We start from the raw sequence: 25,165 nt of genomic DNA on the forward strand, positions 1-25,165 counted from the left end.
CAGCTAACCAACAAACACCTCATAAAGTGATATCTCTTGTTTTGTTTTTGTCGGTCCTGGGGCTTGAACTCAGGGCCTGAGCACTGTCCCTGGCTTCTTTTTGCTCAAGGCTAGCGTTCTGCCTCTTGAGCCATAGCGCCACTTCCAGCTTTTTCTGTATTTGTGGTGCTGAGGAATTGAACCCAGGACTTCATGTATACGAGGCAAGCACTTTATCACTAGGCCATATTCCCAGCACAGAGTGATATCTCATAGTTACTAATTTTCATGCTAAATACTTAGTAATAACCCAATACCACCAGAGGAGGAGGAATGGGTTAACCCATGGACATGATTAAACCCAAGAACACAGCCCCAGCCTCTGTTTTTAAGTTCAGACTGGCATGGGGGTATCTTAAAGGAGTTGGGGTGGGGGGGGGGGGGAGAAACAAAGCACACCTTTTTTTTTTTTTTTTTTTGCCAGTCCTGGGCCTTGGACTCAGGGCCTGAGCACTGTCCCTGGCTTCTTTATGCTCAAGGCTAGCACTCTGCCACTTGAGTCACAGCGCCACTTCTGGCCATTTTCTGTATATGTGGTGCTTGGGAATCGAACCCAGGGCTTCATGTATACGAGGCAAGCGCTCTTGCCACTAGGCTATATCCCCAGCCCAGCACACCTTCTTTATTTGTTTTGTTTTTTGTTTCCAGTCCTGGGGCTTGAACTCAGGGCTTGAGCACTGTCCCTGGCTTCTTTTTGCTCAAGGCTAGCACTCTACCACTTGAGCCACAGTGCCACTTCTGGCCGTTGTCTATATATGTGGTGCTGGGGAATCGAACCCAGGGCTTCATGACTACGAGACAAGCCCTCTTGCCACTAGGCCACATCCCCAGCCCCAAAGCACATCTTCTAAGAGGTGAGCACAAGGAGCCAGGAAGTATTGAGGCAGGCAGTTTGGGTCAGGGATCACAGAGATAAAGAAATAACAGGGACTCCTGGCTTTTTACAGCATGACTGCAGAAGGCCAGACACTCACATAAGCGTGTTTTTCACTGGTATCATTCAAGTACCAGTCAAAGCTGCAGCCAGTCATGGTCCCCACAGGAGACTGTGGGGCTCCCACAGGCCCAGCCAGTGCATGACGGATTCAAACCCAGAGCTATGCAAGCCCTTGGCAAGTGAGGCACACATTGGCCATCTATTTATTTATTTATTTGTTTGTTTGTTTGTTTGTTTATTTATTTGCTGGTCCTGGGGCTTGAACTCAGGGCCTGGGTGCCGTCCCCTGAGCCTCTTTGTGCTCAAGGCTCTTGATCTACCACTTGAGCCACAGTGCCACTTTTGGTTGAGTAGTTTATTATAGATAAGAGTCTCAGACTTTCCTGCCCAGGTTGGCTTTGATCTGCAATCCTCAGATCTCAGCTTCCCTTCAGTAGCTAGGATGACAGGTGTGCCACCGGTGCCCAGCTATGTTGGCATGTTTAATACCCCCTGGTCTTTGCACAGAATGAGAGACAGTTCCCCTGTCTGAGCTCCTAGGGAATGTTTGATGACCAACCTGGGCCTCAAACTCACACCTTGCCAACTCCAGAGCATGAGTGCCCAGGTCCCTGATGCCTCTCCCCCACCTGGTCTGCAGGAGCGCCACTGGGGAGGCCTGGCACAATATCATGCTGTCCTGTCTCAGCGGGAAACCATGCGACAGGAACTCTGGCATCCTCACGGCTGACTGCGGCAATGAATTTGCTTATTTTTATTTTGTTTCCTTCATCTTCCTCTGCTCCTTCCTGGTGAGTCTTTGGCCATGGAGGGGGGTGTGGGGGAGAAACAAATCATCCCAACCCCAAGGCTCCAACTCAGGAATGAACTTTTCCAGATTGTGACTCATGTCAAATACTTTCTCCCAGCCAGGCACTGGTGGCTCATGCTTGTCATCGGAGCAACTTAGGAGGCTGAGATATAAGGATCACAGTTCGAGGGGCTGGGGATATGGCCTAGTGGCAAGAGTGCTTGCCTCGTATACATGAGGCCCTGGGTTCGATTCCCCAGCACCACATATACAGAAAATGGCCAGAAGTAGCGCTGTGGCTCAAGTGGCAGAGTGCTAGCCTTGAGCAAGAAGAAGCCAGGGACAGTGCTCAGGCCCTGAGTCCAAGCCCCAGGACTGGCCAAAAAAAAAAAAAGAAAAAAGGATCACAGTTCGAAGCCAGCCTGGGCAGGAAGGTCCTTGAGACTCCTACCTCCAAAGAACCATCAGAAAACCAGAAGTGGTACTGTAGCTCAAAGTGGTAAAGCGCTAGCCTTGAGCATAAAGATCTCAGGGACAGTGTCCAGGCCCTGAGTTCAAGCCCCACAATCAACCAAAAAAAAAAAAAAAGTCATGACTTTGCTGCCCAGGCAGGCTTTGACCTGCAATCATCAGATCTCAGCCTCCTGAGTAGCTAGGATAACGAGCGTGAGCCCCCAGTGCCTGGCTTCCTTTTTTTTATTATTATCGGGAAGTAGTTTTACAAAGGAGTTGCCATCCCATAAAACAGTTGATGAATACAAGGCATCTTGATCAATGTCACCCTTTCATCATTCAATCCCCCCATCCATCCATCCCTCCCCACTCCTCTACCCCCATCTTACTCCTCTCCCCTCCTCTAACCCACTTCCCCTCCATTCCCTGTGCCCTCTTCTCTGGGGTCCCCGCAGATGCTGAATCTCTTTGTCGCTGTCATCATGGACAACTTCGAGTACCTCACCCGTGACTCCTCCATCCTGGGTCCACACCACCTGGACGAATACGTGCGGGTGTGGGCCGAGTACGACCCTGCTGCTTGGTAAGGCACCATCTCCCCCTAGGAGAGGGCCACATGGGCTAGCCTAGGATAGAGGGGGGCAATGGGACCCTTCGCACACCCGAACACTTCGGGGAACTCTCCCTGCCTAAGCCCTGGGCTTCCCCGGGAAAGAAGGAGGAAGGCAGGCGTGAGAGTGTCACAGAGCCCAGGCTGGGCCACAGGTAAGGGTGGGAACCAGGGCAAAGCTTAGAGCAGATGCTGGGCACCATGGCTTATGCCTATAATCCTGGCTTCTTGTGAGTCAGAGACTGGGGGACTAAGGTTCTAGTCTAGCTGGGCATAACACACTGCCCCCACTTCACAGATAACCAGTGAAGCTGAATGCTTGTGGCTCACACCTGTCATCCTAGCTGCTTAGAAGGCTGAGATCTGAGAATCATAGTTCAAAGCCAGCTCGGGCAGGAAAGTCTGTGAGACTCTTATCTCCAATGAACCAGCAAAAAGTCAGAAGTGGAGCTCAGGCCCAATTGCTAGAGTACCTGCCTTGAGCAGAAAAAGCCAAATGAGAGTAAGATATTCTGTTTTCAGGCCTCAGGACAAGCACAAAACAATAGAGTGATAATAAGTTGAGATAGAGAGTGGAGGCATGTTTCAAAGGTAGAGCTCCTGCCTAGCATGTACAAAGCCCTGGGATTCAGTCCCTAGTACTGTCATTCTTCCCCCTAAAAAATAAATGTATAACAGAGCCAGGCGTGAGGGCACACACCTATTATTCCAGCATTCAAGAGGCTGAGGCAGGAGGATCACAAGTTCCGAGCTAGCCTGGGGTATGTAGCAAATCTTTCCAAAGTGCAGGGGGCCTGGTTCAGTGGTAGAGCACTGGTCTAGCATGTGTGAGCCCTGACAACCTCCCCCCAAGAACAACAACAACAACAGGCTTTAAAACAGTGACACCAGTCCACGGGAGGACAGGCCTTCAAACGCCCTGTGAGGTCCCAGCCATGAAAAGAACACACACACACACACACACACACACACACACACACACACACAGAGCTGGGCATTGTGACTTACTCCTGTGATCCTAGCTACTCAGGAGGCTGAGATCCAAGCTCCACAGTTCCAAGCGGGCCTGGACAGGAAAGGCTGGGAGAGTCTTCCCTCCAACTAACCACCAGAAAACTGGAAGTGGCGCTGTGGCTCAAAGTAGTAGAGCACTAGCCTTGAGTGAAATGCTCAGGGACAGCATCCAGATCCTAAGTTCAAGCCCCAACACTGCCACAAAAAGAGACACAGACAAAGAACCCCCACATGTGGACAGCAGCACCCCTGTCCCCTGCTAGCTGACACAATGGCAGCCCCAAGAGGCTGAGCCTGAGGCTACTAACCACTGATGGAAGGTTCTCGTTCTGCGTTACTGAAGGACCTACTGAAGGCCCCCAGCCTTGGAAGGGTCCCCACCCTTGTACTTCCCACAAACCCGGGCAGGCGCAGTAGGACCCCGGGAGGCTGGGGTTCGTTTGCCTTTGGTTCCATTTAACTCTTCCCTCTTTTAATCCTAGGTCACAGCAGTGAGATGCTGGCCCTTCTCCCCAGCCCCCCTCCCATGTCCCCCTCAGCCCCTGTAGCCCAGGTAGATGGTGGAGGAGGGGCCTGGAAAGAGCCCCCTCCTCAGTCCAGAACCCTCAGCACCGCCCTTTCCCTGGGTCGTCTCAGGGTGCACATGGGGTGGGGGTTCCCCTTTCACTCCATTCTTCACACCAGGGGGAGACCCCTGCCTCTTCCTGGCTGCCTGGCTGTGCTCTGGGGGGAGCTGGTGTCATGGCAGCTGCCCCCCGAGCTCCTCTAACCGGGTCTCTTCTCCTTTCAGCGGGCGGATTCATTATAAGGATATGTACAGTTTATTACGAGTAATAGCACCCCCTCTCGGCTTAGGCAAGAAATGCCCTCATAGAGTTGCTTGCAAGGTGATTTTCCCAGAGGCCTGCTGCCTCTCCATGGAATGAGCGTGGCTTGGGGTTCGACAATATATATATTTCATATATATATATATATATATATACATAGAAAACTGAAGAAGGACAAACAACGCCATCTTTCTCTTGCATTATAAACTAGCAAAGTCTCTTAGCCGAAAGAATGCCATCACGTAGGCTCAGCCAAGCATGGAGCATTATTTCTCCGTTTCCCTCTCCCTCCCCCCAGCCATTTCTGCTTGCTCTTAGCTAAAGCCCATCCTGGGGTCCCCATACCCCCCGAAATCAGATATCTCCCCTCTGGGAGAAAAGTGGTAGTGTTGCATTGCCCGCCACCCGCCAAAGATACAACATCACCTTCACTCTCCCCCTTGAACCCCCCAAAACTCCCAGCCCTCTTCCCTCCCCATTATGGCTCCCCCTTTCCCCTCAGAGACCAGCCTCAGCCACACAAAAGCCCCCGAAGTGCTGAACCTGAACATACCGCTCTCTTTTCTTTCTCTCTTTCCCCACTCTTGAGCAGTAAAATAATCATTTTTAATAATCTTTTCTTCCATTTTTTCCCTCCTCCTCTTTTCTGTTTATTTGAAATGCCTATTTTATCATTCCCTGCCTCTTTCTCTATTTTGGCCAATTGTGTGGGGCTTTTTTTTTATTATAATTTGATTTTGGGTTTGTTTTTTTCTGTTTTCTGTTTTGGTATGGTGGTTTTTATTTGTTTTGGGGTGGGTTTGTGTGTTTTTTTGGTTTGGGTTTTTTGTTGTTGTTGTGTATCTGTTATTCCTTTTTTGTTTTTCTATTTCTTCTCCTTGTCCCCTCCCCCACCCCCCTTTCCCCTCCTTTGGCTCTGTCCCCACCCCTTGTTTTTGGTTTTGTGTTTGGCGCTCCCAGGGGCCGCATGCCTTACCCGGACATGTATCAGATGTTAAGACACATGTCTCCGCCCTTGGGTCTGGGGAAGAAATGTCCGGCCAGAATGGCTTACAAGGTAGTTTATCTTTACCACCCAGATCTCCAAGCACTGAGATTTTTTTTTTGTATTCTTATATTTTTTTTTCAGTGCTCAGAACAACCGTTCCAGCCTCTTTTCCTTTTTTTTCCAGCGTTTTCTTCCTCCTCCTCCTCCTTCTTCATTGATTTCTTTCTTTATTTTTTTCTCTCGTTCTCCTCGAGTAACTGGCTCATGACACCCTCGACTCCGCAGACTGTGTCGTCCTCTCCTGATGAGTGTCTACGCGTTTTGAGACTCCATTATGGCCAACACTCGGGGGGAGGAGGAGGGGCGCACCCTGGTACCCATGAGTCCCCCCATATATCCCCATGAACCAGACTGGACCCCCATAAGCCTTCCAGGGAGGTGCAATGGCATCTCCTCTCGCTCCCCCATAGCAGCCCCCAGCCACAGCAGGTGCCCTGTAAATGCCTCCAACCCCCCCCCCCCACTGGCACACCTGAAGCTGATCTCTGACTTAGGGATTTGGGGGGGTCCAACACCTCCTCCCCTTCTCTCCCCTCAGACACCCCAACATGCCTCTCCATTGTTCCTGAGTGGGCCGGGGCTGCAGCTGGAGCCCCTGGCGCTGGCTTGGCCGGGCCCCAGGACTGGCAGGCACCATGGCCGATGGGCAGCGGTTGGGGGGGGGCTGCATGCTGCTGGTGGAACGAGGGGTCTGCCTGACCTCCCTCTGGACCTCTGTCTGGGACCCCCTCCTGGGTGCCCATGGACAGATGCTGTCCCCCTCAACTCTTCCTGGAGAAGTTCAGAAATGGCCTTTTAAAGAGTCCCCCAAATTAGCCCGTTGTCCCACCTCCCCTCCCCGCCCCTGGGGCTTCTCCATCTTCCTGTCTGTCCATGTCCATCCCCATCCACGTCTCTGCACCTGTGCCCCCCCCCCAAGTTTCCTCTTGTCCCTCCCTCTCCTGGCCTCTGCTTGGAAGAGTGTGTCCATAGCTCCACTAAACAAAATGATGTGGGAAAACACCGAAAGCAACTCTTTTCCATGGAGCGCATCTGCTGGAAAACCGTTGTGCTGTGTGAGGGAGAGCGGGCCTAGGAAATGCGGACACCCCTCGCATCTTAGAGGGGCCCCACACTGTCTCCTCTGTGTATCTGTCTCCTGCCTCAGTCCCCACTTCCTCTCCTCCTCTGGAGTTGCCCTGACCACCCTCACCCCACCTCCCATCTGTCTTTTACCAGTGTGTACTCCCGGTGAGCCCCAAACTTGTCCCACCCACCCCCAGCCCCACATCCATGCCAAATCAGCATGGGGCACAGAGCCCCTGCCTGGGATGCAGGGACTCTTCCCTGAGTGGCAGGGATGGCCGCCCCCTCCCCGCCCGGGCACAAAGACCCCGACCTGGCCATGCCCCACACACCTCCCACGGAGCTATGAATGAGTCTCCAGATGCTGTCTGCACGCGCCCTGTCTGTGCTGTGTGTGCGCCCGGCTGCTGCACGTGTATCTGTGGTGGGCGCTGCCTGCCTGCCTGCCGTTGGGTCCACTCGTCGTGCCAGGGTGGGGGGAGCCTGCCCAGCCGCCAGCCATGGAACCGCTGCCTGGGGCTGTTTGCCACCTGCTGCTTGAATCTGCTCGTGTTCCTTCTCTTTGGAGTCACAAAGTTTCAAAGCCTGCAGGAAGAACTCTGGAACAGGGCGAGATTCCGGGGGACCCTGGGAATCTGTAAAGTGGGGATCGAAAAACAAAAACCAACAAGTGCTTCTGCCGCTCCTCCTAACTGCTTCAGAAGCTCAAATCTGAGGATCACTGTGGGAAGCCAGCATTTACAATTAACCACCAAAAAACCACAAGTGGCACTGTGGCTCAGGTGGTAGAGCACCAGCCTTGAGCAAGAAAGAGCTCAAGGAAAGCAGCCAGGCCCTGAGTTCAAGCCCCATGACTGACAAAAAAAAAAAAAATGAACCCCTAGGTGGGGCCTGGGTCTCAGAGCTTGGGAGTTCCAGGCCAGCCTGGGCTTCAAGTTCAAGGCCAGCCTGATAAGGTCAAAGGCTCAGAGCAGGGGCCACCAAGGCCATCCAGCCTTGGGACAGGTACCCACAGAGGGCCATCGTCACAGTCTCCAAAGTTCTTCCTAGGGTTTTCTGGGGTGAGGGATGGGGTAGCTCCTGGGGGGACCCAAGCACGGACCCAGGAGTGACTGCCCTCACCCCGGTTTTCTGTAGAGGCTCCTACGGATGGATCTGCCAGTGGCTGATGACAACACAGTCCACTTTAACTCTACCCTCATGGCCCTGATCCGCACGGCCCTGGACATAAAGATCGCCAAGGGTAAGGACGGCCGAGCAGAGCCCAAGGGCAAGAGGGTGTGGGTAAGAGCAGCCAGAGATCCCCCGACAGCCAGGAACCAGGGATCTACCGCCTCAATCTTCATTCAGCCCCCTCCTGCCCTCGGTAAGCACCTGTGTGCATGCATGCCAGACACTGCTGCACACATGCACACCATAGCTTATACCGCCCACGGGGATAACTCCCCCAAGGTCTGAAGGAGGTGAAGCATGAGGTTCCCCGCACACAAGGCCAGCATGTGTGTGCAAAGGCCCTGAGGTAGAACTGAGTGAGAGGCAGGGAGTCAGAGTTCAGAGTCTCACCCAGGTCACATCTGATCTAGTTCCCAAGGTAGGGATGACAGGCTCCAGGAAGAGAGGAATTTCTGGTTTTTTTTTTTGTCAGTCCTGGGTCTTGAACTCAGGGCCTGAGCACTGTCCCTGGCTTCTTTTTGCTCAAGGCTAGCACTCTACCACTTGAGCCACAGCGCCACTTCTGGCTTTTTCTATATATGTGGTGCTGAGGAATCGAATCCAGGGCTTCATGTATGCTAGGCAACTACTCTACTACTGAGTCGCATTTCCAGCCCCAGAGTTTCTGTTTTTATCCCACTCCTTTACTGTCGTGAAATCTTGGAGCTGGGTACTGTATAAGCCAGAGGTTGGGAGGCCCACAGACCAGACAGCATTGACCAGACCCTCAATCCCTGCAGAAGGCAAGGAGGAGGGATAACATCTGGCTTCTGGAATGGAAGCAGGACAGGAGCCAGGGAGGAGCAGGAGGAGGGGAAAGCATGGCAGAGCTGGCCATGGGAACTCTTGTGGGAGGCCTGACTCAGGTGCTCATGGGTGCCTTCTGTTGGAGGATGTGTGGGGAACCTGCTAGGAGGGCGGGAACCCCCTGTGGGCGTGGCCTATCTTGGGGGTGTAGCTACATAGTAGGCTTAGTTTAACAGTGGAGGGTCAATGGGGCAGTATTTAGTATGCACAAGGCCTTGGGTTCCATCCCCAGCACTGCACGCGCACACACACACACACACACACACACACACACACACACACACACACACACACATATCCTGAACAGCAAGAACCCCTGTTTCCAGGATTGGATCTTTCAGCAAGAACTAAATGTCACTATGTCAGTGAAGATAGACCAGACCCAGCCAGGCATCGTTGGCTCACACCTGTCATCCTAGCTACTCAGGAAGCTGAGATCTGAGGACTATGGTTTGAAGCCAGCCCATACAGAAAAGTCTGTGAGGCTCTTAACTCCAGTAAACTACTCAAAAAAAAAAAAAAAATCCAGAAGTGGAGCTGTAGAACAAGGGGTAGAGCACTAGCCTTGTGCACAAAGAAACAGAGATGGCACCCAGGCCCACAGTTCAAGCCCCAGGACTGGCACCAAAATAATTAAATAAACAACAACAACAAAAATAACCAGGCTCAGCTGTGGTCACAAACATCCCCAGCAGGCTCTCCATGGTGCTGATTTCCCCAGCAGGGTGGCAGAGAGAAACAAGGAAAGGCCCCACACTGATGATGGGATGTGCTGGTCCACAGGCAGGAAGCCACCATCCCTCCCTATTCCCTTCCCATGTGGGGTCAGAGGGCCAAGAGCCCTCAGGACCATCACTTAAGCCGCACTTCCAGTGTGTGTGTGTGTGTGTGTGTGTGTGTTGTTCCTTGGGCTTGAACTCAGGGCCTGAGCATTGTCCCTGAGCTTCTTTTGCTCAAAGCTAGTACTCTACCACTTAAGCCAAGCTCACTTCCAACTTTTTGATGATTCATTGGAGATAAGAGTCTCATGGACTTTCCTGCTTGAGCTGGCTTCACCCTGCAATTCTCAGACCTCAGCCTCCTGAGGAGCTAGGCTTACAGGTGTGAGCCACGAGCTCCCAGCTTCTCTTTTGTTCTTGAGACAGAGTCTACGTGGCTGGGACTGGCCTGGAACTTAGGATCTTCCTGCCTCATCCTCCCAAGGAGCTGAGATTACAGGCATACTTCACCATGCCCAGCTGATCTCTCTCCTCTTTCTTACAAAGCCATCAGGATCCAATCATGGGGACTGTTTTTGTTTCTTTCTTTGAGACAGGGTCTCACTATGAGGCCCAGGCTTGCCTGGAATACTGGATCCTCCTGCCTCAGCACATAACATCTGGCTTCTGGAAGCAACAATGAAGACAGGACAGGAGCCAGGGAGGAGGAGGAGGAGGGGAAAGCAAGGCAGAGCTGGCCGTGGGAACTCTTGTGGGATGCCATGTCATGTGACCACCAAACACGCCTCTGCTGACCTAAATCCTACTCATCTCCCTAAGTCCTCACCTCAAAACCTCATAGTCAAATTCAGTTTCCACTTGCATTTTATTTATTTTTGTGTCGATCCTGGGGCCTGAACTCAGGGCCCAGGCTCTGTCCCTGATCTTCCTTGTATTCAAGGCAGGCATTCTACCACTTGAGCCACTTCTCTACTCCCAGATTTTTTTTTGGTAGTTTACTGGAGATAAGAGTCTCAGGGAGGGGCTGGGAATGTGGCTTAGTGGTAGTGTGCTTGCCTAGCATGCATGAAGCCCTGGGTTTGATTCCTCAGTACCACATAAACAGAAAAAGCCAGAAGTGGCACTGTGGCTCAAGTGGTAGAGTGCTAGCCTTGAGCAAAAAGAAGCTCAGGGACAGTGCTCAGGCCCTGAGTCCAAGGCCCAGGACTAGCAAAAAAAAAAAAGAGTCTCAGGGACTTTCCTGCCCAGACTTGCTTTGAACCAGAATCCTCAGATCTCAGCCTCCTGAGTAGCTGGGATTACAGGCATGAGCCACAGGTATCAGCTATTCCACTTGTCTGAATATGCAAGGAGAGTTTGGGAGGGGACTCTGACATTTAACCCCACAGACTGTTATCCTGAAGGAGATCTTGTTACTAACCACATGAGCTTAATCACTTTGATAACCACACAGATCAGTCCTACTGTTGTCATCACATTTCACAGATGGGAAACTGAGACTGGGGGTAGCCACACAGGAAGTGAGAGAGATTTGAGGTACTGGTCCCACAGTCTGCGTGGGCATTGGACATCTACCTGGCTGGGTCACAGTAATGGCACTCCGGTAGCGGGGAGTTGTGGACTCCAAGGGCTGGGTCAGCTCGTCCTGAAACCCCACTGTAGGTGGAGCCGACAAGCAGCAGATGGATGCCGAGTTGCGGAAGGAAATGATGGCCATTTGGCCCAACCTGTCACAGAAGACGCTGGACCTCCTAGTCACTCCACACAAGTGTAAGAGCCACCATGATGCACGAGCACCGATCCAGGGGCAGGAAAAGGAGGTCCAGGGAGGTTGCAAAGATGGGGGATAGGGGAGAGAAAGAAGAGCTAGGCCCCTGGTAAGCTGACTCTGTGCCACACAGCCACGGATCTGACGGTGGGGAAAATCTACGCTGCCATGATGATCATGGAATACTACCGACAGAGCAAGGCCAAGCGGCTCCAGGCCATGCGGGAGGAGCAGGTACCCCATGCCTGGGGGCGGGGCCCTGTTACCACAGCAACTTGCCAGCACCAGGGGGTGTGGCCAATCTGGGGAAGCTCATCAGGCTGACATTTAATGATGGAAAATCTAGTCTGAAGCCATCCTGGGCAGTAAAGCTCATGAAAGTTAGATCCAATTAACCACCCAAAAAGCCAAAGATGGAGCTATGGCTCAAATGGTAGAGCGCCAGCCTTGATGGGGAGGCGGGGGGCGAACAAGGGAAAATGCCAGGGCCCTTACTTCAAGTCCCCAGGACCAGTGTGTGTGGGCGCGCGCGCGCGCTCACACACAGACACACACACACACTGGGGAGGTCCCTTCCCACACCCCCTTCTCGATGTCTCCCCAGAACCGGACGCCGCTTATGTTCCAGCGCATGGAGCCCCCGTCACCGACGCAGGAGGGGGGACCCGGCCAGAACGCCCTCCCATCCACGCAGCTGGACCCGGGAGGAAGCCTGTGAGTGTCCCAAGGCCAGGGTATGGGGTGCGGGCGTGGGTGCCGGCTCCCCCCCGGCTTCCCCCTCGCCATGCTGGCCTCCGTCCCCCACTCAGGATGGCCCACGAAGGCGGCATGAAGGAGAGCCCGTCGTGGGTGACGCAGCGGGCCCAGGAGATGTTCCAGAAGACGGGCACGTGGAGCCCGGAGCGAGGACCCCCCGCCGACGTGCCCAGTACCCAGCCCAACTCCCAGGTGCGGCCCCCCCACGCCCGCTCCTCCACGCACCCGCCCCCCAGCGCCCCGCAGGAGCTCACGCGTGCCTCCCTCTTGGCCCGCAGTCCGTGGAGATGCGTGAGATGTGCACGGAAGGCTACTCGGACGGCGAGCACTACCTCCCTATGGAGGGCCAGGCCCGCGCCGCCTCCATGCCCCGCCTCCCCGCCGAGAACCAGGTGAGGGCTTTCGCCGCCCCGCCCGCGTCAAACCACGCCCACAGTGGGTGGGGCGGACCCCGAAGTGGGCGCCAGGGCCGCAGCGTGCAGGCCCCACCCCCTCCAGGCCCCACCCCCTGCTCACCCCCGGCGGCCAAGCCCTAGCTGAGAGAAGCAGGGGGGCCCAAGGAGTGTGGGCGCAGCTTGGTGGCTGCCATGTGACTCCCTGTGACTCTACGTGGGGGAGAATTGTTACCGGGAACATCTATGACAACAGCTGGGCAACAGTGACTCACACCTGTAATCCAAGCCACTCTAGGAGGCTGAGATGTGAAGGTCACAGTTCAAAGCCAGCCAGGACAGGGAAGTCTTATCTCCAATTAACCAGCAAAAAGCTAAACACAGAGCTGTGGCTAAAGGGGTAGAGCTCTAGATTTGAATTTAAAAAAAAAAAAAGCTAAAAGATAGCCCCCAAGACCTGAGTTCAGGCTCCAGTACCAGCACACAAATACAAAAATAAAGCAAAACAAAAACAAAAAACGGCTGGGGCTGGGAATATGGCATAGTGGCAAGAGTGCTTGCCTCGTCTATATGAAGCCCTGGGTTCAATTCCCCAGCACCACATATATACAAAATGGCAAGGAGTGGCGCTGTGGCTCAAGTGGTAGAGTGCTAGCCTTGAGCACAAAGAAGCCAGGGACAGTGCTCAGTCCAAGGCCCAGGACTGGGAAAAAAAAAAAAAAAACGGCTGGAGATGTGGGTCAAGTGGTAGACTACTTGCCTATCAAGAGCAGGAACCTGAGTTCACAGAAAGGGCAGGCACCAATAGCTCATGCCTATAATCCTAGCTACTCAGGTGGCTGGGATCTGAGATTTGAAGTTTGAAGCCATTCCAGACCTACAACTATGCTAGACTCTAATTTCCAATTAAGCAACAAAATGCTAGAACAGAAGGCATGGCTTGAGTAGTAGGGCACCAGTGAAAAAGCCCTGTTCCAAAATTCGGTCGGTGTTTGCACCCATGGCTCTTGCCTGTAACCCAACTCCGGGGGCTGAGATCTGAGGATTACTTTAGAAGTCAGCCCAGTCAGGAAAGTCCATGAGACTCATCTCCAATTAACCACCAAAAAACTGCAGGGGAGCTGTGGTTCAAGTGGTAGAGTGCTAGCCTTGAGCAAAAAAGTTTGGGGACAGCGCCCAGGCACTGAATTCGGTTCCCAGGACTACAGCCAGGCACCAGTGGCTCACAGCTGTAATCCTAGCTACTCAGGAGGCTGAGACCCGAGGAACGCGGTTCGAAGCCAGCCTGGGCAGGAAAGGCAGAGACTACTCAGAAAAGGCCGGAAGTGGCACTGTGGCTCAAGTGGCTGAGCACTAGACTTGAGCAAAAGAAGCTCAGGGTCAGCTAGGCCCTGAGTTCAAGCCCCAGGATTGGCAAAAAAGAAAAAAGGAAGGAAAAAAAAAGCCACTACAGGGTTGGAGTTGTAGCTCAGAAGTAAAGTACTTGCTTAGCATGTGCAAGGCCCTGGTATCTATCCCCAGTAGGAGGGGACAAATTCCATCACACAGGCATGCAATACACCTGCACACTTGTGTACACACATGTACGTGTGCACCTATTGTACATGGCATCCATCGGGGCGTGCGCATGCGTGCTTTATAGACGCCAGCGCCCTGTGCGCGTATGTGCGTGTATCCGGGTCCTCACTTCAGAAAGATTCTAGACTGGGTTGGGGTCTTGCATTTCCTCTCTAGAGTCCTTGGGAGCTGGTGGGGTGTGTGTGCCAGTGTGTGTGTGTCTGTGTATGCCTGCTTTAACCCAGCTGCAGGGCAAATCCCCAAGGCAGGAGGGACCACCCTTCTGCACCGTTGCTCTGGAGAGGGCCTACAGGTCCAGCCTACCACCCCTAGGAGAGGTGGGGAGGCCAAGCAGAGGGGTGTGGTGGGCCTGGCCCAAGCAAGGGGTGGCATGTCTGGCTGTTACGGCTTGTGGTGTGGCCCTGGTGTCTGCACGAAGTGGAAGGCTGTGCTATGCCTGGCTGGACTAAGGTGGCCTGACAGGCCTGGCCCGCGGCTGCTGGGGACACCCCGGGGCATGTGGCTGTCTTAGCTGCTGGGCCCAGGAGAGTCGGAGCTGGGGGCTCCGGAGCCTGTAATCCTAGCTACACAGGAAGCTGAGATTTGAGGATTTGAGGATTGAGGTTCAAAGCCAGCTGCAGTAGTAAAGTTTGTGAGACTTTTATCTCCAATTAACCACCCCCAAAACAACAAATGGAGCTGTGGTTCCAGTGGTAGAGTGCCAGCCTTGAGCACAAGTGCTCAGGGACAGCGCTCAGGCCCTGAGTTCAAGCCCCAGGACCCGCACAAGGAAAAAAAAAAGGCTTTGAGCCTCAGCTGGAGCCAGGACGGGGTGCATCGCTTGAGGCTGGAGCCAGGGGCCTTGCTGTACCATCTGTCTGTCTCCTGCTTCTGCCATCTGTCCGTGTGTCTCCTGTCTGTCTCCTTGTTTTTTTCTCTTTTTTTGGGGGGGGAGGGGGGACAGCCAGCAGGTCCCAGGGTGCCATCACCTATCACCCTAAAACTCTTAACTTCTCTTTCTTTTCCCCTTTCTCCATGCGCCTCCCTCCCTCTCCCTCCTTTTATATTTATTTCCTTCTTTCTGTTTTTCTGTGTGCACCATCTGGGGCTGGGACAGAGGAGAAGGGGCCGGCCACGTGGGAATAACCTCAGCGTATGTACTGCGCCTGCGAGCTCCGCTCCGGCCCCTCTTCCTCCCCACCCCCTGGGGCAGCCCCCACCCATCACCTCACTGTCCCTCACCCCCAGCTTTTCTTTGTAGACCACACCATCCCCCCACAGAGTCTCCTCTTCCTCATGTGTTGTGTCCATGGGGTCACCCCTCACCCCACTCCCTGCTCTGAGCCCCCAATCCAGGGGGCTCCATTCCCTCCCAAGAGACGGCCTGGTTCCCCCAGCTCCCGTTTCAACCCTGCCACCGACCCTGGAGAGCCTGTCATGGGTCTGCAACAGCTGGGCCGCGCCTTGGTGAAAAGGGAGAGTGCCCCCATCTTCCTTTGTCGACTTTACCCCAGAACCTAGTCCATCCATGGCAGAGTTGGGTAGGGGGGGTAGGATTTGGCGGGGGGGGGGGGGGGGAGAGACTAGGGCTGACCTCCCTCCCAAGGCTTCCGATGCTAGAGCAGGTGGCTGGGGTCAGAACAGTGGAAAGCCCAAGGCAGGTCAGTCCCGGTCCAGCTGGCCCAGGAGGCGTCGTGCGGGCTGTGCAGCAGGTGGGAGCGAGGGCTAGCTCACTGAGGGGTAGGGTCCCAAGCTTGGGGATCCTCTGGCACCAGGGATGGTAGAACGGGCCGGGGAGACCCCAGAGTGCTCTGGCTCCACACCACATGGCACCCTCTGGGCCCAGTCCCTGCCGGCGGTGTGGGGCAGGAAGGGGTGGACGTGCAGGGTCCTCCGTAACCGGGGCCCGGGCCTGTTCCCCCAGACCATTTCAGACACCAGCCCCATGAAGCGCTCAGCCTCCGTGCTGGGCCCCAAGGCCCGGCGGCTGGACGACTACTCGCTGGAGCGGGTGCCGCCCGAGGACGCGCCGCGCTTCCACCAGCGGCGCCGCGAGCGGGGCCACCGCGCGTCCGAGCGCTCCCTGGGCCGCTACACCGACGTGGACACAGGTGGGGCTGGGGGCGGCGCGCCCCGCAGGGCCGGGAAATGGTTGGGGCGCCCCGCGGGGCCGGGAAATGGTTGGGGCGCCCCGCGGGGCCGGGCCCTGGCCCCCTCCCCTCCTCCAAGGCCCCCGCGTGTCTTGGCACAGGCTTGGGAACGGACCTGAGCATGACCACGCAGTCCGGGGACCTGCCTCCCAAGGAGCGGGACCAGGAGCGGGGCCGGCCCAAGGACCGCAAGCACCGGCAGCACCACCACCACCATCACCACCACCACCCTCCGGCCCCCGACAAGGAGCGCTACGCCCCGGAGCGGCCGGAGCACCGGGCCCGGGCCCGCGACCAGCGCTGGTCCCGCTCGCCGAGCGAGGGCCGCGAGCACGTGACTCACCGGCAGGTGGGTGCGGCCCGCGGAGACGCCAGGGTCCGGGCGGGGGTAGGGGCCCCGCCCACGGCCCCCGGGCCCACCCTCCCCCCACACCGGGGCGGGAGCGGCGTCGCCCCGCGCTCCGCCCGCACGCCCGCCGCCGCCCCTCCCCCGCTGCTTGGCCGCGGGTCACCTTTAAGTTTAAGTTCAAGGTCCGCGCGCCCGCGCCGCCCTCCCCGCGCGCCCCTGCCTCCTTGCGCTTTCCTTTAACCCAGCTTTCCTTTCTGTTCGGTTGTTTCCGTCCTCTGGACGCCGTGAGTAACTTTTTGGAACTTCTGCTATTTTCAACCCCGAGACTTACAAAACTCCATTTCTCATTTCTCTTTTTTCGCTTTCTTGTGTTGGTTTTTTAACTCCCCTCCCTCCCTCCTGGTCTCTCCTCCCTCCGCCCAAACCCTCCTTTCATCCCCGTCACCTCCTCTCCCACGTCCCCTCCCCACCTTCACACACCCCTCCTCCCTGCCCCTCTCCTCCCCGCCCCCCCCGTCTCTCTTCTTCCCTGTTCCTCCTCCCCTTTCCCCACATCAATTTCTTTTCCCCTTTTTCACCCCGCTCTTACCCCTTTCTTTCCAATTCATCCCCCCTCCCCTTCCGCCACTCGACCTCCTCCACCTCATCCCCTTCTTCCCCTCCACCGTCTCTCCGTCCCCTTCTTCCCGTCCCCCCTTCACCACCCGCCTTCCTCCACCTCACCCCCCTTCTTCCCCTCCTCCACCTCCTCATCCCCCTTCTTTCCGCCCCCCCTCCCCTTCCACCACCGGCCCTCCTCCGTCTCCACATACCCCCCTCCCCTCGTGGCTGTCGCTTCTCCCCCCCCCCCTCCCCGGTGGACGTGCTGTGGCCCCGCCCCGCGCCCCGGCCGGCGTCTTTTGTTTTGATTCCTTTGTTTCAATTTTCGTGTAGGGCAGTAGTTCAGTCAGTGGAAGCCCCGCCCCCTCAACGTCCGGCACCAGCACGCCGCGGCGCGGCCGCCGCCAGCTCCCCCAGACCCCCTGCACCCCGCGGCCCCACGTGTCCTACTCCCCCGTGGTCCGTAAGGCGGGCGCCGCCCAGCCGCCGCCGCCAACGGGGCCGGGGCCCAGGCCGGGCCGCGCGGCCCCGGGCGGCCCGCGGAGGTTCGCCGAGCCTGGGGCGCCGCCGCCGCCGCCGCCGGGCGCGCGCGCCGACTCCCCGAGGGCCTGCCGTGTGCGCGCGCCCGCCTCGCACGCGCCTGACGCCCGGCACCGCGGCTACTACCGCGGCTCCGACTACGACGACGCCGAGGCGCCCGGCCCCGAGCCGCAGCCGCCCGCGCGCCACGCGCCGCCCGCGAGCCGCTCGCCCAGGACTCCCCGGGCCGCGGGCCCCGCCGGCCCCGCGCCCGCCCGGCACGGCCGGAGGCTCCCCAACGGCTACTACCCGGTACCCGGGCCGCCCCGGCCCCGCGGCCCCGGCGCTCGCCGCGGCCCGCAGGACCCCTACAGCGAGAGCGAGGACGACTGGTGCTAAGTCCCGGCGCGGGGCCGCGCCCCACGCACCCCGCACAACGCGGCCGCCCCGCGTGCGCCCGCGAGCCCCGACACGCAGGCGCCGGCCGAGGCCCCGCCCCCCGGGGGCGGGGTCACGGGCAGACCCGCCCCGCCGGCCCGGGATTCGAACCTACTCAGCCCTCTCCGGAGAACTTCGGGGAAAATGACACACACACACACACACACACACACACACACACACACACACACACAATAACCTTTTTAAAAAGAAAAACGGGGGGAGAAGTAGCTTGTATTGATGAGTTTTATCATCTGCCTGACTGGATCCTTCCTTTCCCGGAGACTGCGCGGGCTGGCGGGGAGGAGGCGGCCAGGGACGCACCCAGAGAGCTTGCGGGGTGACCCCACCGACCCCCACTACTGCCTGCACCCGCCGACCTAAGAAGAACAATCATCATAACCAACGACTTCAAAAAGGACAAAAAAAAATGATTGAGGAAAATGAAAAACAGCATTTTTTTCTGACATTTGGTCCTGCTTGAAATAACAAAAGAAGAGGAAAAAAAGAAAAGGAAAAAAAAAAACACCACATCACCATCAACTAACTCCCTGGCGTCATTTTTTCTTTTAACTTTTTGTTTTTCTTTTTTTTTCCTTTCCTTTTCTTTTCTTTTTTTCCTATCTTGTTTGAAAACTGTGGGCTTGGGACTGTGAATTATTGCATGATATTAAAAAAGAACAAAAAAAATTTAAAAAAAATGTTGAATCCAAGTTCTGGAATATAGCGGTCTTTATGAGTTTGCCAACAGCGGGAGGGGGGAGATGGAAAAGGGGAGGGAGTGCTTTGCTAGGCCCTAGAAGGAATTAAAATGATTAGGGGGCTGGAGGTGTAACTCAATGGTGCCCACAAAATAGGAGTGTGCTCTCCGAGGCCCTGGGCCCAATCTCTAGCCAGGAAGAAACAGGAATCTGGTGAAACTGAGGGTTATTATGGTCAATGACCACTGGCTGTGTAACTTGTATGTACAGCAAGATAAATTTCTATTATTGAAAGCTGGTGGCTCAACACTTATAATCCCAGGTGGCTGAGATCTAAGGAGCCAGGTTCAAAGCCAGCCTAGAAGACTCTTATTTCCAGTGAACCAGCAAAAAGCTGGAAGTGGAGCTGTGGTCTAGTGGTAGAGCACCATCTGTAAGTGAAAAGCCACTCATGGACAGCAAGTAGGCCCTTGAGTTCAAGCTAAATAAGTATTTAAATATATATATATGTATATGTATATATATATATATATTCGTCATCCTAGAAGCCCAAAGTCCAAAACTAAGGGTTGGGTGCCCCCTGCTGGTGCTCCTAAGAATGCCTTGGGCATGAGGCTGCCCCGGAGGTGAGAATAAAAGAATTCTGGGGCCACTGACTAAAGCCTGTAATCCCAGCAGTTCAGGAAGCTGAGATCTGAGGATCAAGGTTCAAAGCCAGCCTGGACAGGAAGTCCATGAACCTTACCTCCAGAAAACCGGAAGTAGTTCTGTGGCTCAAAGTGGTAGAGCCTTGAGTGGGAAAGCTCAGGGACAGTGTCCAAGTCCTGAATTCAAGCCCCAGGACCACCACCAACAACAACAAAAAAGAGCTCTAGGAATCTTAACCTTGGAATCTGCAGCTCCCAGGCCTGGAGTTGTCACTTGTCATTGTTTAACAAATGAGCCTGGGTCATGGAGTACAGCACAGTAAAGGAATTCTCCAGAGTTTGTACCTCTTGTACAGAGAGATGACTCAGCCAAGCACCTGCCAGAGGCCCTTTGGGACAGGTGGGGATGGGCTCGAGGGAGCTTGTGTCCCCACATGGCGTCTTCAGAGGGGCAGCCCCAGAAATTGCTGTCAGCCTCCCACACCCTAAATATGCTCTGACAGAGCCATCTGTTAGACTGTCACCCACATTCCATCCGTCCTTCTGTCCCTGCCACCTGCTCCTGCTTGGCACTGCATCCCATCCTCTCTTCTGTCTCCCTAGCACCCTAGGAGCTCCCCCCAGCTCCAGGCCACCTCACAGCCCCTCCACACCCCAAACTGCCCTTCCGTATGCAGTCTGACCAGCTGGGGTCCTGAGTCCTCGAGGGGAGCCTGGCCTCAAACGAAATGCTCTGCAGGTTACACACAAGGCTAGCACTTGTTCTTTCTTGTTCATAGATGGCACTCTACCACTTGAGCCACACCTCCAGTCCAGGATTTTGCTGGTTAATTGGAAATGGAATCTCACAGACTTCTCCACCTGAAATGGCTTTGAACTTGGATCCTTAAATCTCAGCCTCCTGAGCACCTAGGATTCCAGGCATGAACCACTGGCACTTGGCTTGGTTTGGTTTAAAAATAGGCTATCCCTGTCTCACCCAGGCTAGCCTTCAATGCAAGGTCTTCCTGCCTCAGTCTCCTGAGCACTGGGATCTTCCAAGCCTGTGTGTGTGTTGGTCCTGGGGTTTGAACTCAGAGCCTGGGTGCTTTCCCTAAACTTTTGGTTACCCGAAGTTGTCACCCTACCCCCACAGCTCCACTTTTGGCTTTTTTCATTGGAGATAAGAGTCTCACAGACTTTCCTGCCTGGGCTGGCTTCGAACCATGATCCTCAGATCTCAGCCTCCTGAATAGCTAGGGTGACAGGTGTGAGCCATCAGTGCCAGGCTACAGAAAAAAGTTCTTATGGGCATTTGACACATGCTCCAAAAAGAGAAAGAAAGCCACACAATCACCCTGGGTGTTCAAAGACTATGTATAAAAATGAATCTAGGGCTGGAAATATGGCCTAGTGGTAGAGTGTTTGCCTCGAATACATGAAGCCCTGGGTTTGATTCCTCAGCACCACATATATAGATAAAAAAGCCAGAAGTGGCGCTGTGGCTCAAGTGGCAGAGTGCTAGCCTTGAGCAAAAAGAAGCCAGGGACAGTGCTCAGGCCCTGAGTCCACGCCCCAGGACTGGCAACAAAAACAAAACAAATAAACAAAACTCTGACCACATAATTTTTTTTAAAAATGAATCTAGCGGGGTGCGATCAGCTGACACCTGTAATCCTAGCTACTCAAGAGGCTGAGATCTGAGGATCAAGGTTTAAAGCCAGCCCAGGCAGGAAAGCCCACAAGACTCTCATCTCCAATAAGCTACTCAGAAAAAGCCAGAAATGGAGCTGTGGCTCAAGTGGGAGAGCACCAGCCTTGAGCAAAAAGTCAAGCAAAGCCTAGTGCTGGTGGCTCACGCCTGTGTAGCTACTCAGGAGGCTGAGATCTAAGTGTCTAGGACCATGATTCAAAGCCAACCTGGGAAGAAATGTCCATGAGACTCTTATCTCTGTTGAACCTCCAGAAAACTGGAAGTGGCACTGTGGCTCAAAGTGGTAGAGTGCCAGCCTTGAGTAAAAGAGCTCAGGGACCACACCCAGGCCCTAAGTTCAAGCCTCAGGACCACCACCACCAACAAAGTCAAGCGAGAGCCTGAAGCCCCAATGCTGGCACAAAAAGGTCACAAAGAACTGGGGTCCTGGCTGACATGGTAAGGCACTTGTCTAGGGAACCCAGCAAAGGTCCTGAGTTCAAGCTTCAAGACTTTAAAAAAAACAGACTATTAAATGAGACATTCCCCAAATTGAGGCCTAGCCTTTATTCAAGAGGTGAGGTCCCTGGGTCCTGTCTCCCTAGGGTCCTGGAAGGCTGAAGGGGTGAGTGGCAGCCTGAGTTACCATCCAGCATGGTTCAGGCAGGGCGACACTGCCACCTGGTGGTCTGTTAGTGACTTGCCTGGATGGAGGCTCCAGGGTCCCGGAGGCAGGCAGATGTAACATGGAGGCAGAGATGGCAAGCTCCTGTACTACTTCCACCCTGCCTGTGAGCCCAAGCAAGGCTTCTCTTCAGCAGAACAGCTAAGTTCCCGTGGGCCAAGTCTGGGGCTTGAACTCAGGACTTTTGTGTCCTTACCTGGCTTTCTTGCTCACAGCTGGTGCTCTACCACCTAAGCAATGCCTCCAGGCCAGCCTTTTGCTCATCTTTTGGAGATGGGCACTCACAGACGTTTCTGGCCAGGCTGGCCTTGAAACTTGATCCTTCTATTTCAGCCTCCTGCAAAGGCAGAAAAAATGGGACTCCAGTCCTTGAGGGAGAAGGCTGGGGTGGAGGCAGAGCACAGGGGCCCGGGTTCCATTGCTAGCACTTCCCCAAACACAAAGTCAAGTTCAAGATGGTTCAAGAGATTAAGTAAACATTCCCAGGCTCTCCTGGCTGCTAGACAAGTAAGGCCCCATGGCCTTGAGAAACCAACCAAGAATTGGGAGGTCAAATGATGGCTGGGGCATTATTTGGGGGCCCCCTTGGAGCTTCCCTGCCCTGCTCTGGGTCTGAGTCCTGGGAAGTGTAGGAACCACCAACAGAAATCTAAAGGACAGCTCTGTCCCAAAATACTAGTAGCCACATACAAGAAGAAGATCAGGAGAAATAGATGTTAGCCAGGCTACGTGGCTCATGCCTGTAATCCCAGCTACTCAGGAGGCTATGAGAGCAGAGTTTCGAAACCAGCTCAGGCAGATATCACAGAGAATCTTATCTCCAATTAACCCAGAAAAAAAAAGGCTAAAAGTGGAGGGTGTGGCTCAAGTAGGAGAGCACCAGCCTTGCGGAGCAGAAAAAGCTGAGAGAGGGCACCTAAGGCCCCAGTTCAAGCTCCAGGATCAGCACAGTCAGTGAATGAAAACAAGTCAGTGGCTTAGGAACACAAAGTAGGGGCTCACTCCGGACTTAAGTGGCAGAGTGCTTGTGGGAGGCCTTTAGTTCCATCCCCAGGACCCAAAAAAAGTCTAGGGGCTCCCAGAGGCTGGCAATGGGGGGCAGAGTAGGCAGCACCTGTGTAATGAGGACTGAGGGCAGGGCGACAAAAGGAGATGTAGATGTGGGTTGCACAACAGATGGGCTGAGGGCTAAACTGAATGATCAGAGCTCTAGTGTGTGTGTATGTGTATATGTGTGTGTGTGTGTGTGTGTGTGTGTGTGTGTGAGAGAGAGAGAGAGAGAGAGAGAGAGAGAGAGAGAGAGAGAGAGAGAGAGAGCACCAGCACTGGGGCTTGAATTCAGGGCCTGGGTGTTGTCCTTAAACTTTTTCACTCAAGGCTGATGCTCTACCACTTGAGCCACAGATCCACTTGTGGCTTTTTTCTGGTTCACTGAAGATTAAAAACAACTACAAAAGGTTCCATGGATTTTTCTGACCTAGATCCTCACATCTCAGTCTCTTGCGTAGCTGGGATTACAGGGGTGAGCCACCATGCCTGACTTGGAACTATCTTTCAAAGGAAAATGACCTGTGCTTCTCGCAGGGGACCCTGTATCTTGGGCATGGCTCCCCAGGGGATGAGCTGGGCTCCCCCGAGCCACACTCACCCCATCCTGGGCCTAGATATGCTCGCACCTCAGTGCCAGTCCCCGCCCTGCTCTCATTGCTGCCCTCCAGGGCTGAGCCTTGTGGTGCCAGGGATGGGGGGGGGGGCAGCATTCTTGATGGAGGCAGGAAAAGAAGGAGGCTGAGGAGAGGCTCTGAAATATGGCCTCCAAAAATGCTAGCTGGGTTGGGGGTGCTGGGAAGGGTGGGGTACCAGCATGGGCCACCCCACCCTCCCCTGCCATGCCTCTCAGCTGTGAGTCAGCGCTGGCCCAGGCCGGGCTGGGCGGAGCCAGGGCGAGGCCCATGGAGCGCAGGAGGATGGACGCAGAGCCTCTGGCTTCTCCTCTAGGCCCCAAGGCCAAGTCCATCCCTGGGAACCAGGGAGGAGGAAGAAGCCGGGCAGCTGCCACCTGCCAGGGACTGGCAAATGGCAGCCACCGCTCCTGAGAAAACTCCCGAGGCCCTGCCAGCCCCGCACCAACATGCCAGAACCTGTCCCTCTGCGCCCGCGCTTAAGCCAGAGCCTGGCACTTTGGTGACTTGTGTGGGAAAGCAGGAAAGCTAAAGGCCGGGGCCGACCTCTCTCCCACCCCAGCCCCTGAGGATCACAAAAAGCATAGCCTTGCAGGTGGCACTTTGTGGCTTTGGGAACAGAGACGTCCCTGTGGGAGTGGGGGTCATGGCTCAGTGGGGGCCCCTATGCCTGTGGCCTCAGCTCCATCTCCAGGATCCCCAGAGAAAGACCCAGCCAGCTCTCCTCTAATCCCAGCACTCCGGAGGCTGCCAAACGAGCACCATGAGTCTGAGCCTGTCTCAAAGAGTCTGGCCAGAAAGCAGCGGGATACAAAACCATCCACAAAAAACAGCAGCCTTGCTGTACCCCGATAATGTATGAGCAGAAAAGGAAATCATGAAAACAACCCCGTTTACAATAGCTACAAAAAAAAAAAAGAATAAAGTAGCTAGGAATTAACCTAACCAAAGATGTAAAAGATCTATTTATTGAAAACTATAAAAATCTAAAGAGAGAAATTATAAAGGACACCAGGAAATGGAAAAATGGAAAAATGGAAAGACCTTCCGTGCTCACATATAGGGAGAATCAGCACCATGAAAATGGCCATACTGCCAAAGATGTTATACAAATTCAATGCAACCCCATCAAAGTCCCAGCTACATTCTTCACTGAAATACAGAAAACAACGCAAAAATTCATATGGAACAACAAAAGACCTAGAATAGCCAAAGCAATTCTAGGCAAAAAAAAAAAAGCAGTGCAAGAGGTATCATAATGCCAGATTTCAAGCTCTACTACAGAGCCATTCTATCAAAAACAGCCTGGTACTGGCACAAGAACAGACCCGAAGATCAATGGAATAGATTAGAAGACCCAGAAATAAAATGGCACACTTACAGCCAGCTGATATTCAACAAAAGAGCCAAAGACATACAATGGAAAAAATACAGCCTCTTCAACTACTGGTGCTGGGAAAACTGGGCAGCCATATGCAGGAAACTCAAAGCGAACCCTAGCCTATCACCATGGACCAACATCAACTCAAAATGGAATAAAGACCTCAACGTCAGATCTGAAACCCTGAAACTACTGAAGACAGAGTAGGAGAAACACTAGGACTTACAGGCACAGGTAGGAACTTCCTGAATAGAGTCCCAGGGACACAACAGATAGGGGAGAGACTTGACAAAATGACTACTTCAAAATAAAAAATTCCTGCTCAGCTAAAGACACAGCTACTGAAC

General features: G+C 54.6%; 1 protein-coding gene across 1 annotated transcript in view; it reads left to right on the forward strand.

The window, feature by feature from the left end:
- Cacna1a (calcium voltage-gated channel subunit alpha1 A) overlaps window positions 1-18,757 on the forward strand; it is a 177,937-nt gene extending 159,180 nt beyond the window's left edge. The window contains exons 37-50 of the mRNA XM_048342419.1: window positions 1,617-1,767; window positions 2,675-2,802; window positions 4,634-4,730; window positions 7,921-8,026; window positions 11,184-11,291; window positions 11,423-11,523; window positions 11,894-12,003; window positions 12,099-12,237; window positions 12,324-12,437; window positions 15,112-15,147; window positions 15,919-16,105; window positions 16,246-16,493; window positions 17,427-17,575; window positions 17,639-18,757. Of these exons, the coding sequence (XP_048198376.1) occupies window positions 1,617-1,767; window positions 2,675-2,802; window positions 4,634-4,730; window positions 7,921-8,026; window positions 11,184-11,291; window positions 11,423-11,523; window positions 11,894-12,003; window positions 12,099-12,237; window positions 12,324-12,437; window positions 15,112-15,147; window positions 15,919-16,105; window positions 16,246-16,493; window positions 17,427-17,575; window positions 17,639-18,011 (2,047 nt within the window). The 3' untranslated portion in view covers window positions 18,012-18,757. The remainder of the gene's footprint in view (window positions 1-1,616; window positions 1,768-2,674; window positions 2,803-4,633; window positions 4,731-7,920; window positions 8,027-11,183; window positions 11,292-11,422; window positions 11,524-11,893; window positions 12,004-12,098; window positions 12,238-12,323; window positions 12,438-15,111; window positions 15,148-15,918; window positions 16,106-16,245; window positions 16,494-17,426; window positions 17,576-17,638) is intronic.
- The last annotated feature ends 6,408 nt before the right edge of the window (window positions 18,758-25,165 follow it).

The sequence above is a fragment of the Perognathus longimembris genome, chromosome 3 (assembly GCF_023159225.1).
Source record: "Perognathus longimembris pacificus isolate PPM17 chromosome 3, ASM2315922v1, whole genome shotgun sequence".
Lineage (NCBI taxonomy): Eukaryota > Metazoa > Chordata > Mammalia > Rodentia > Heteromyidae > Perognathus > Perognathus longimembris.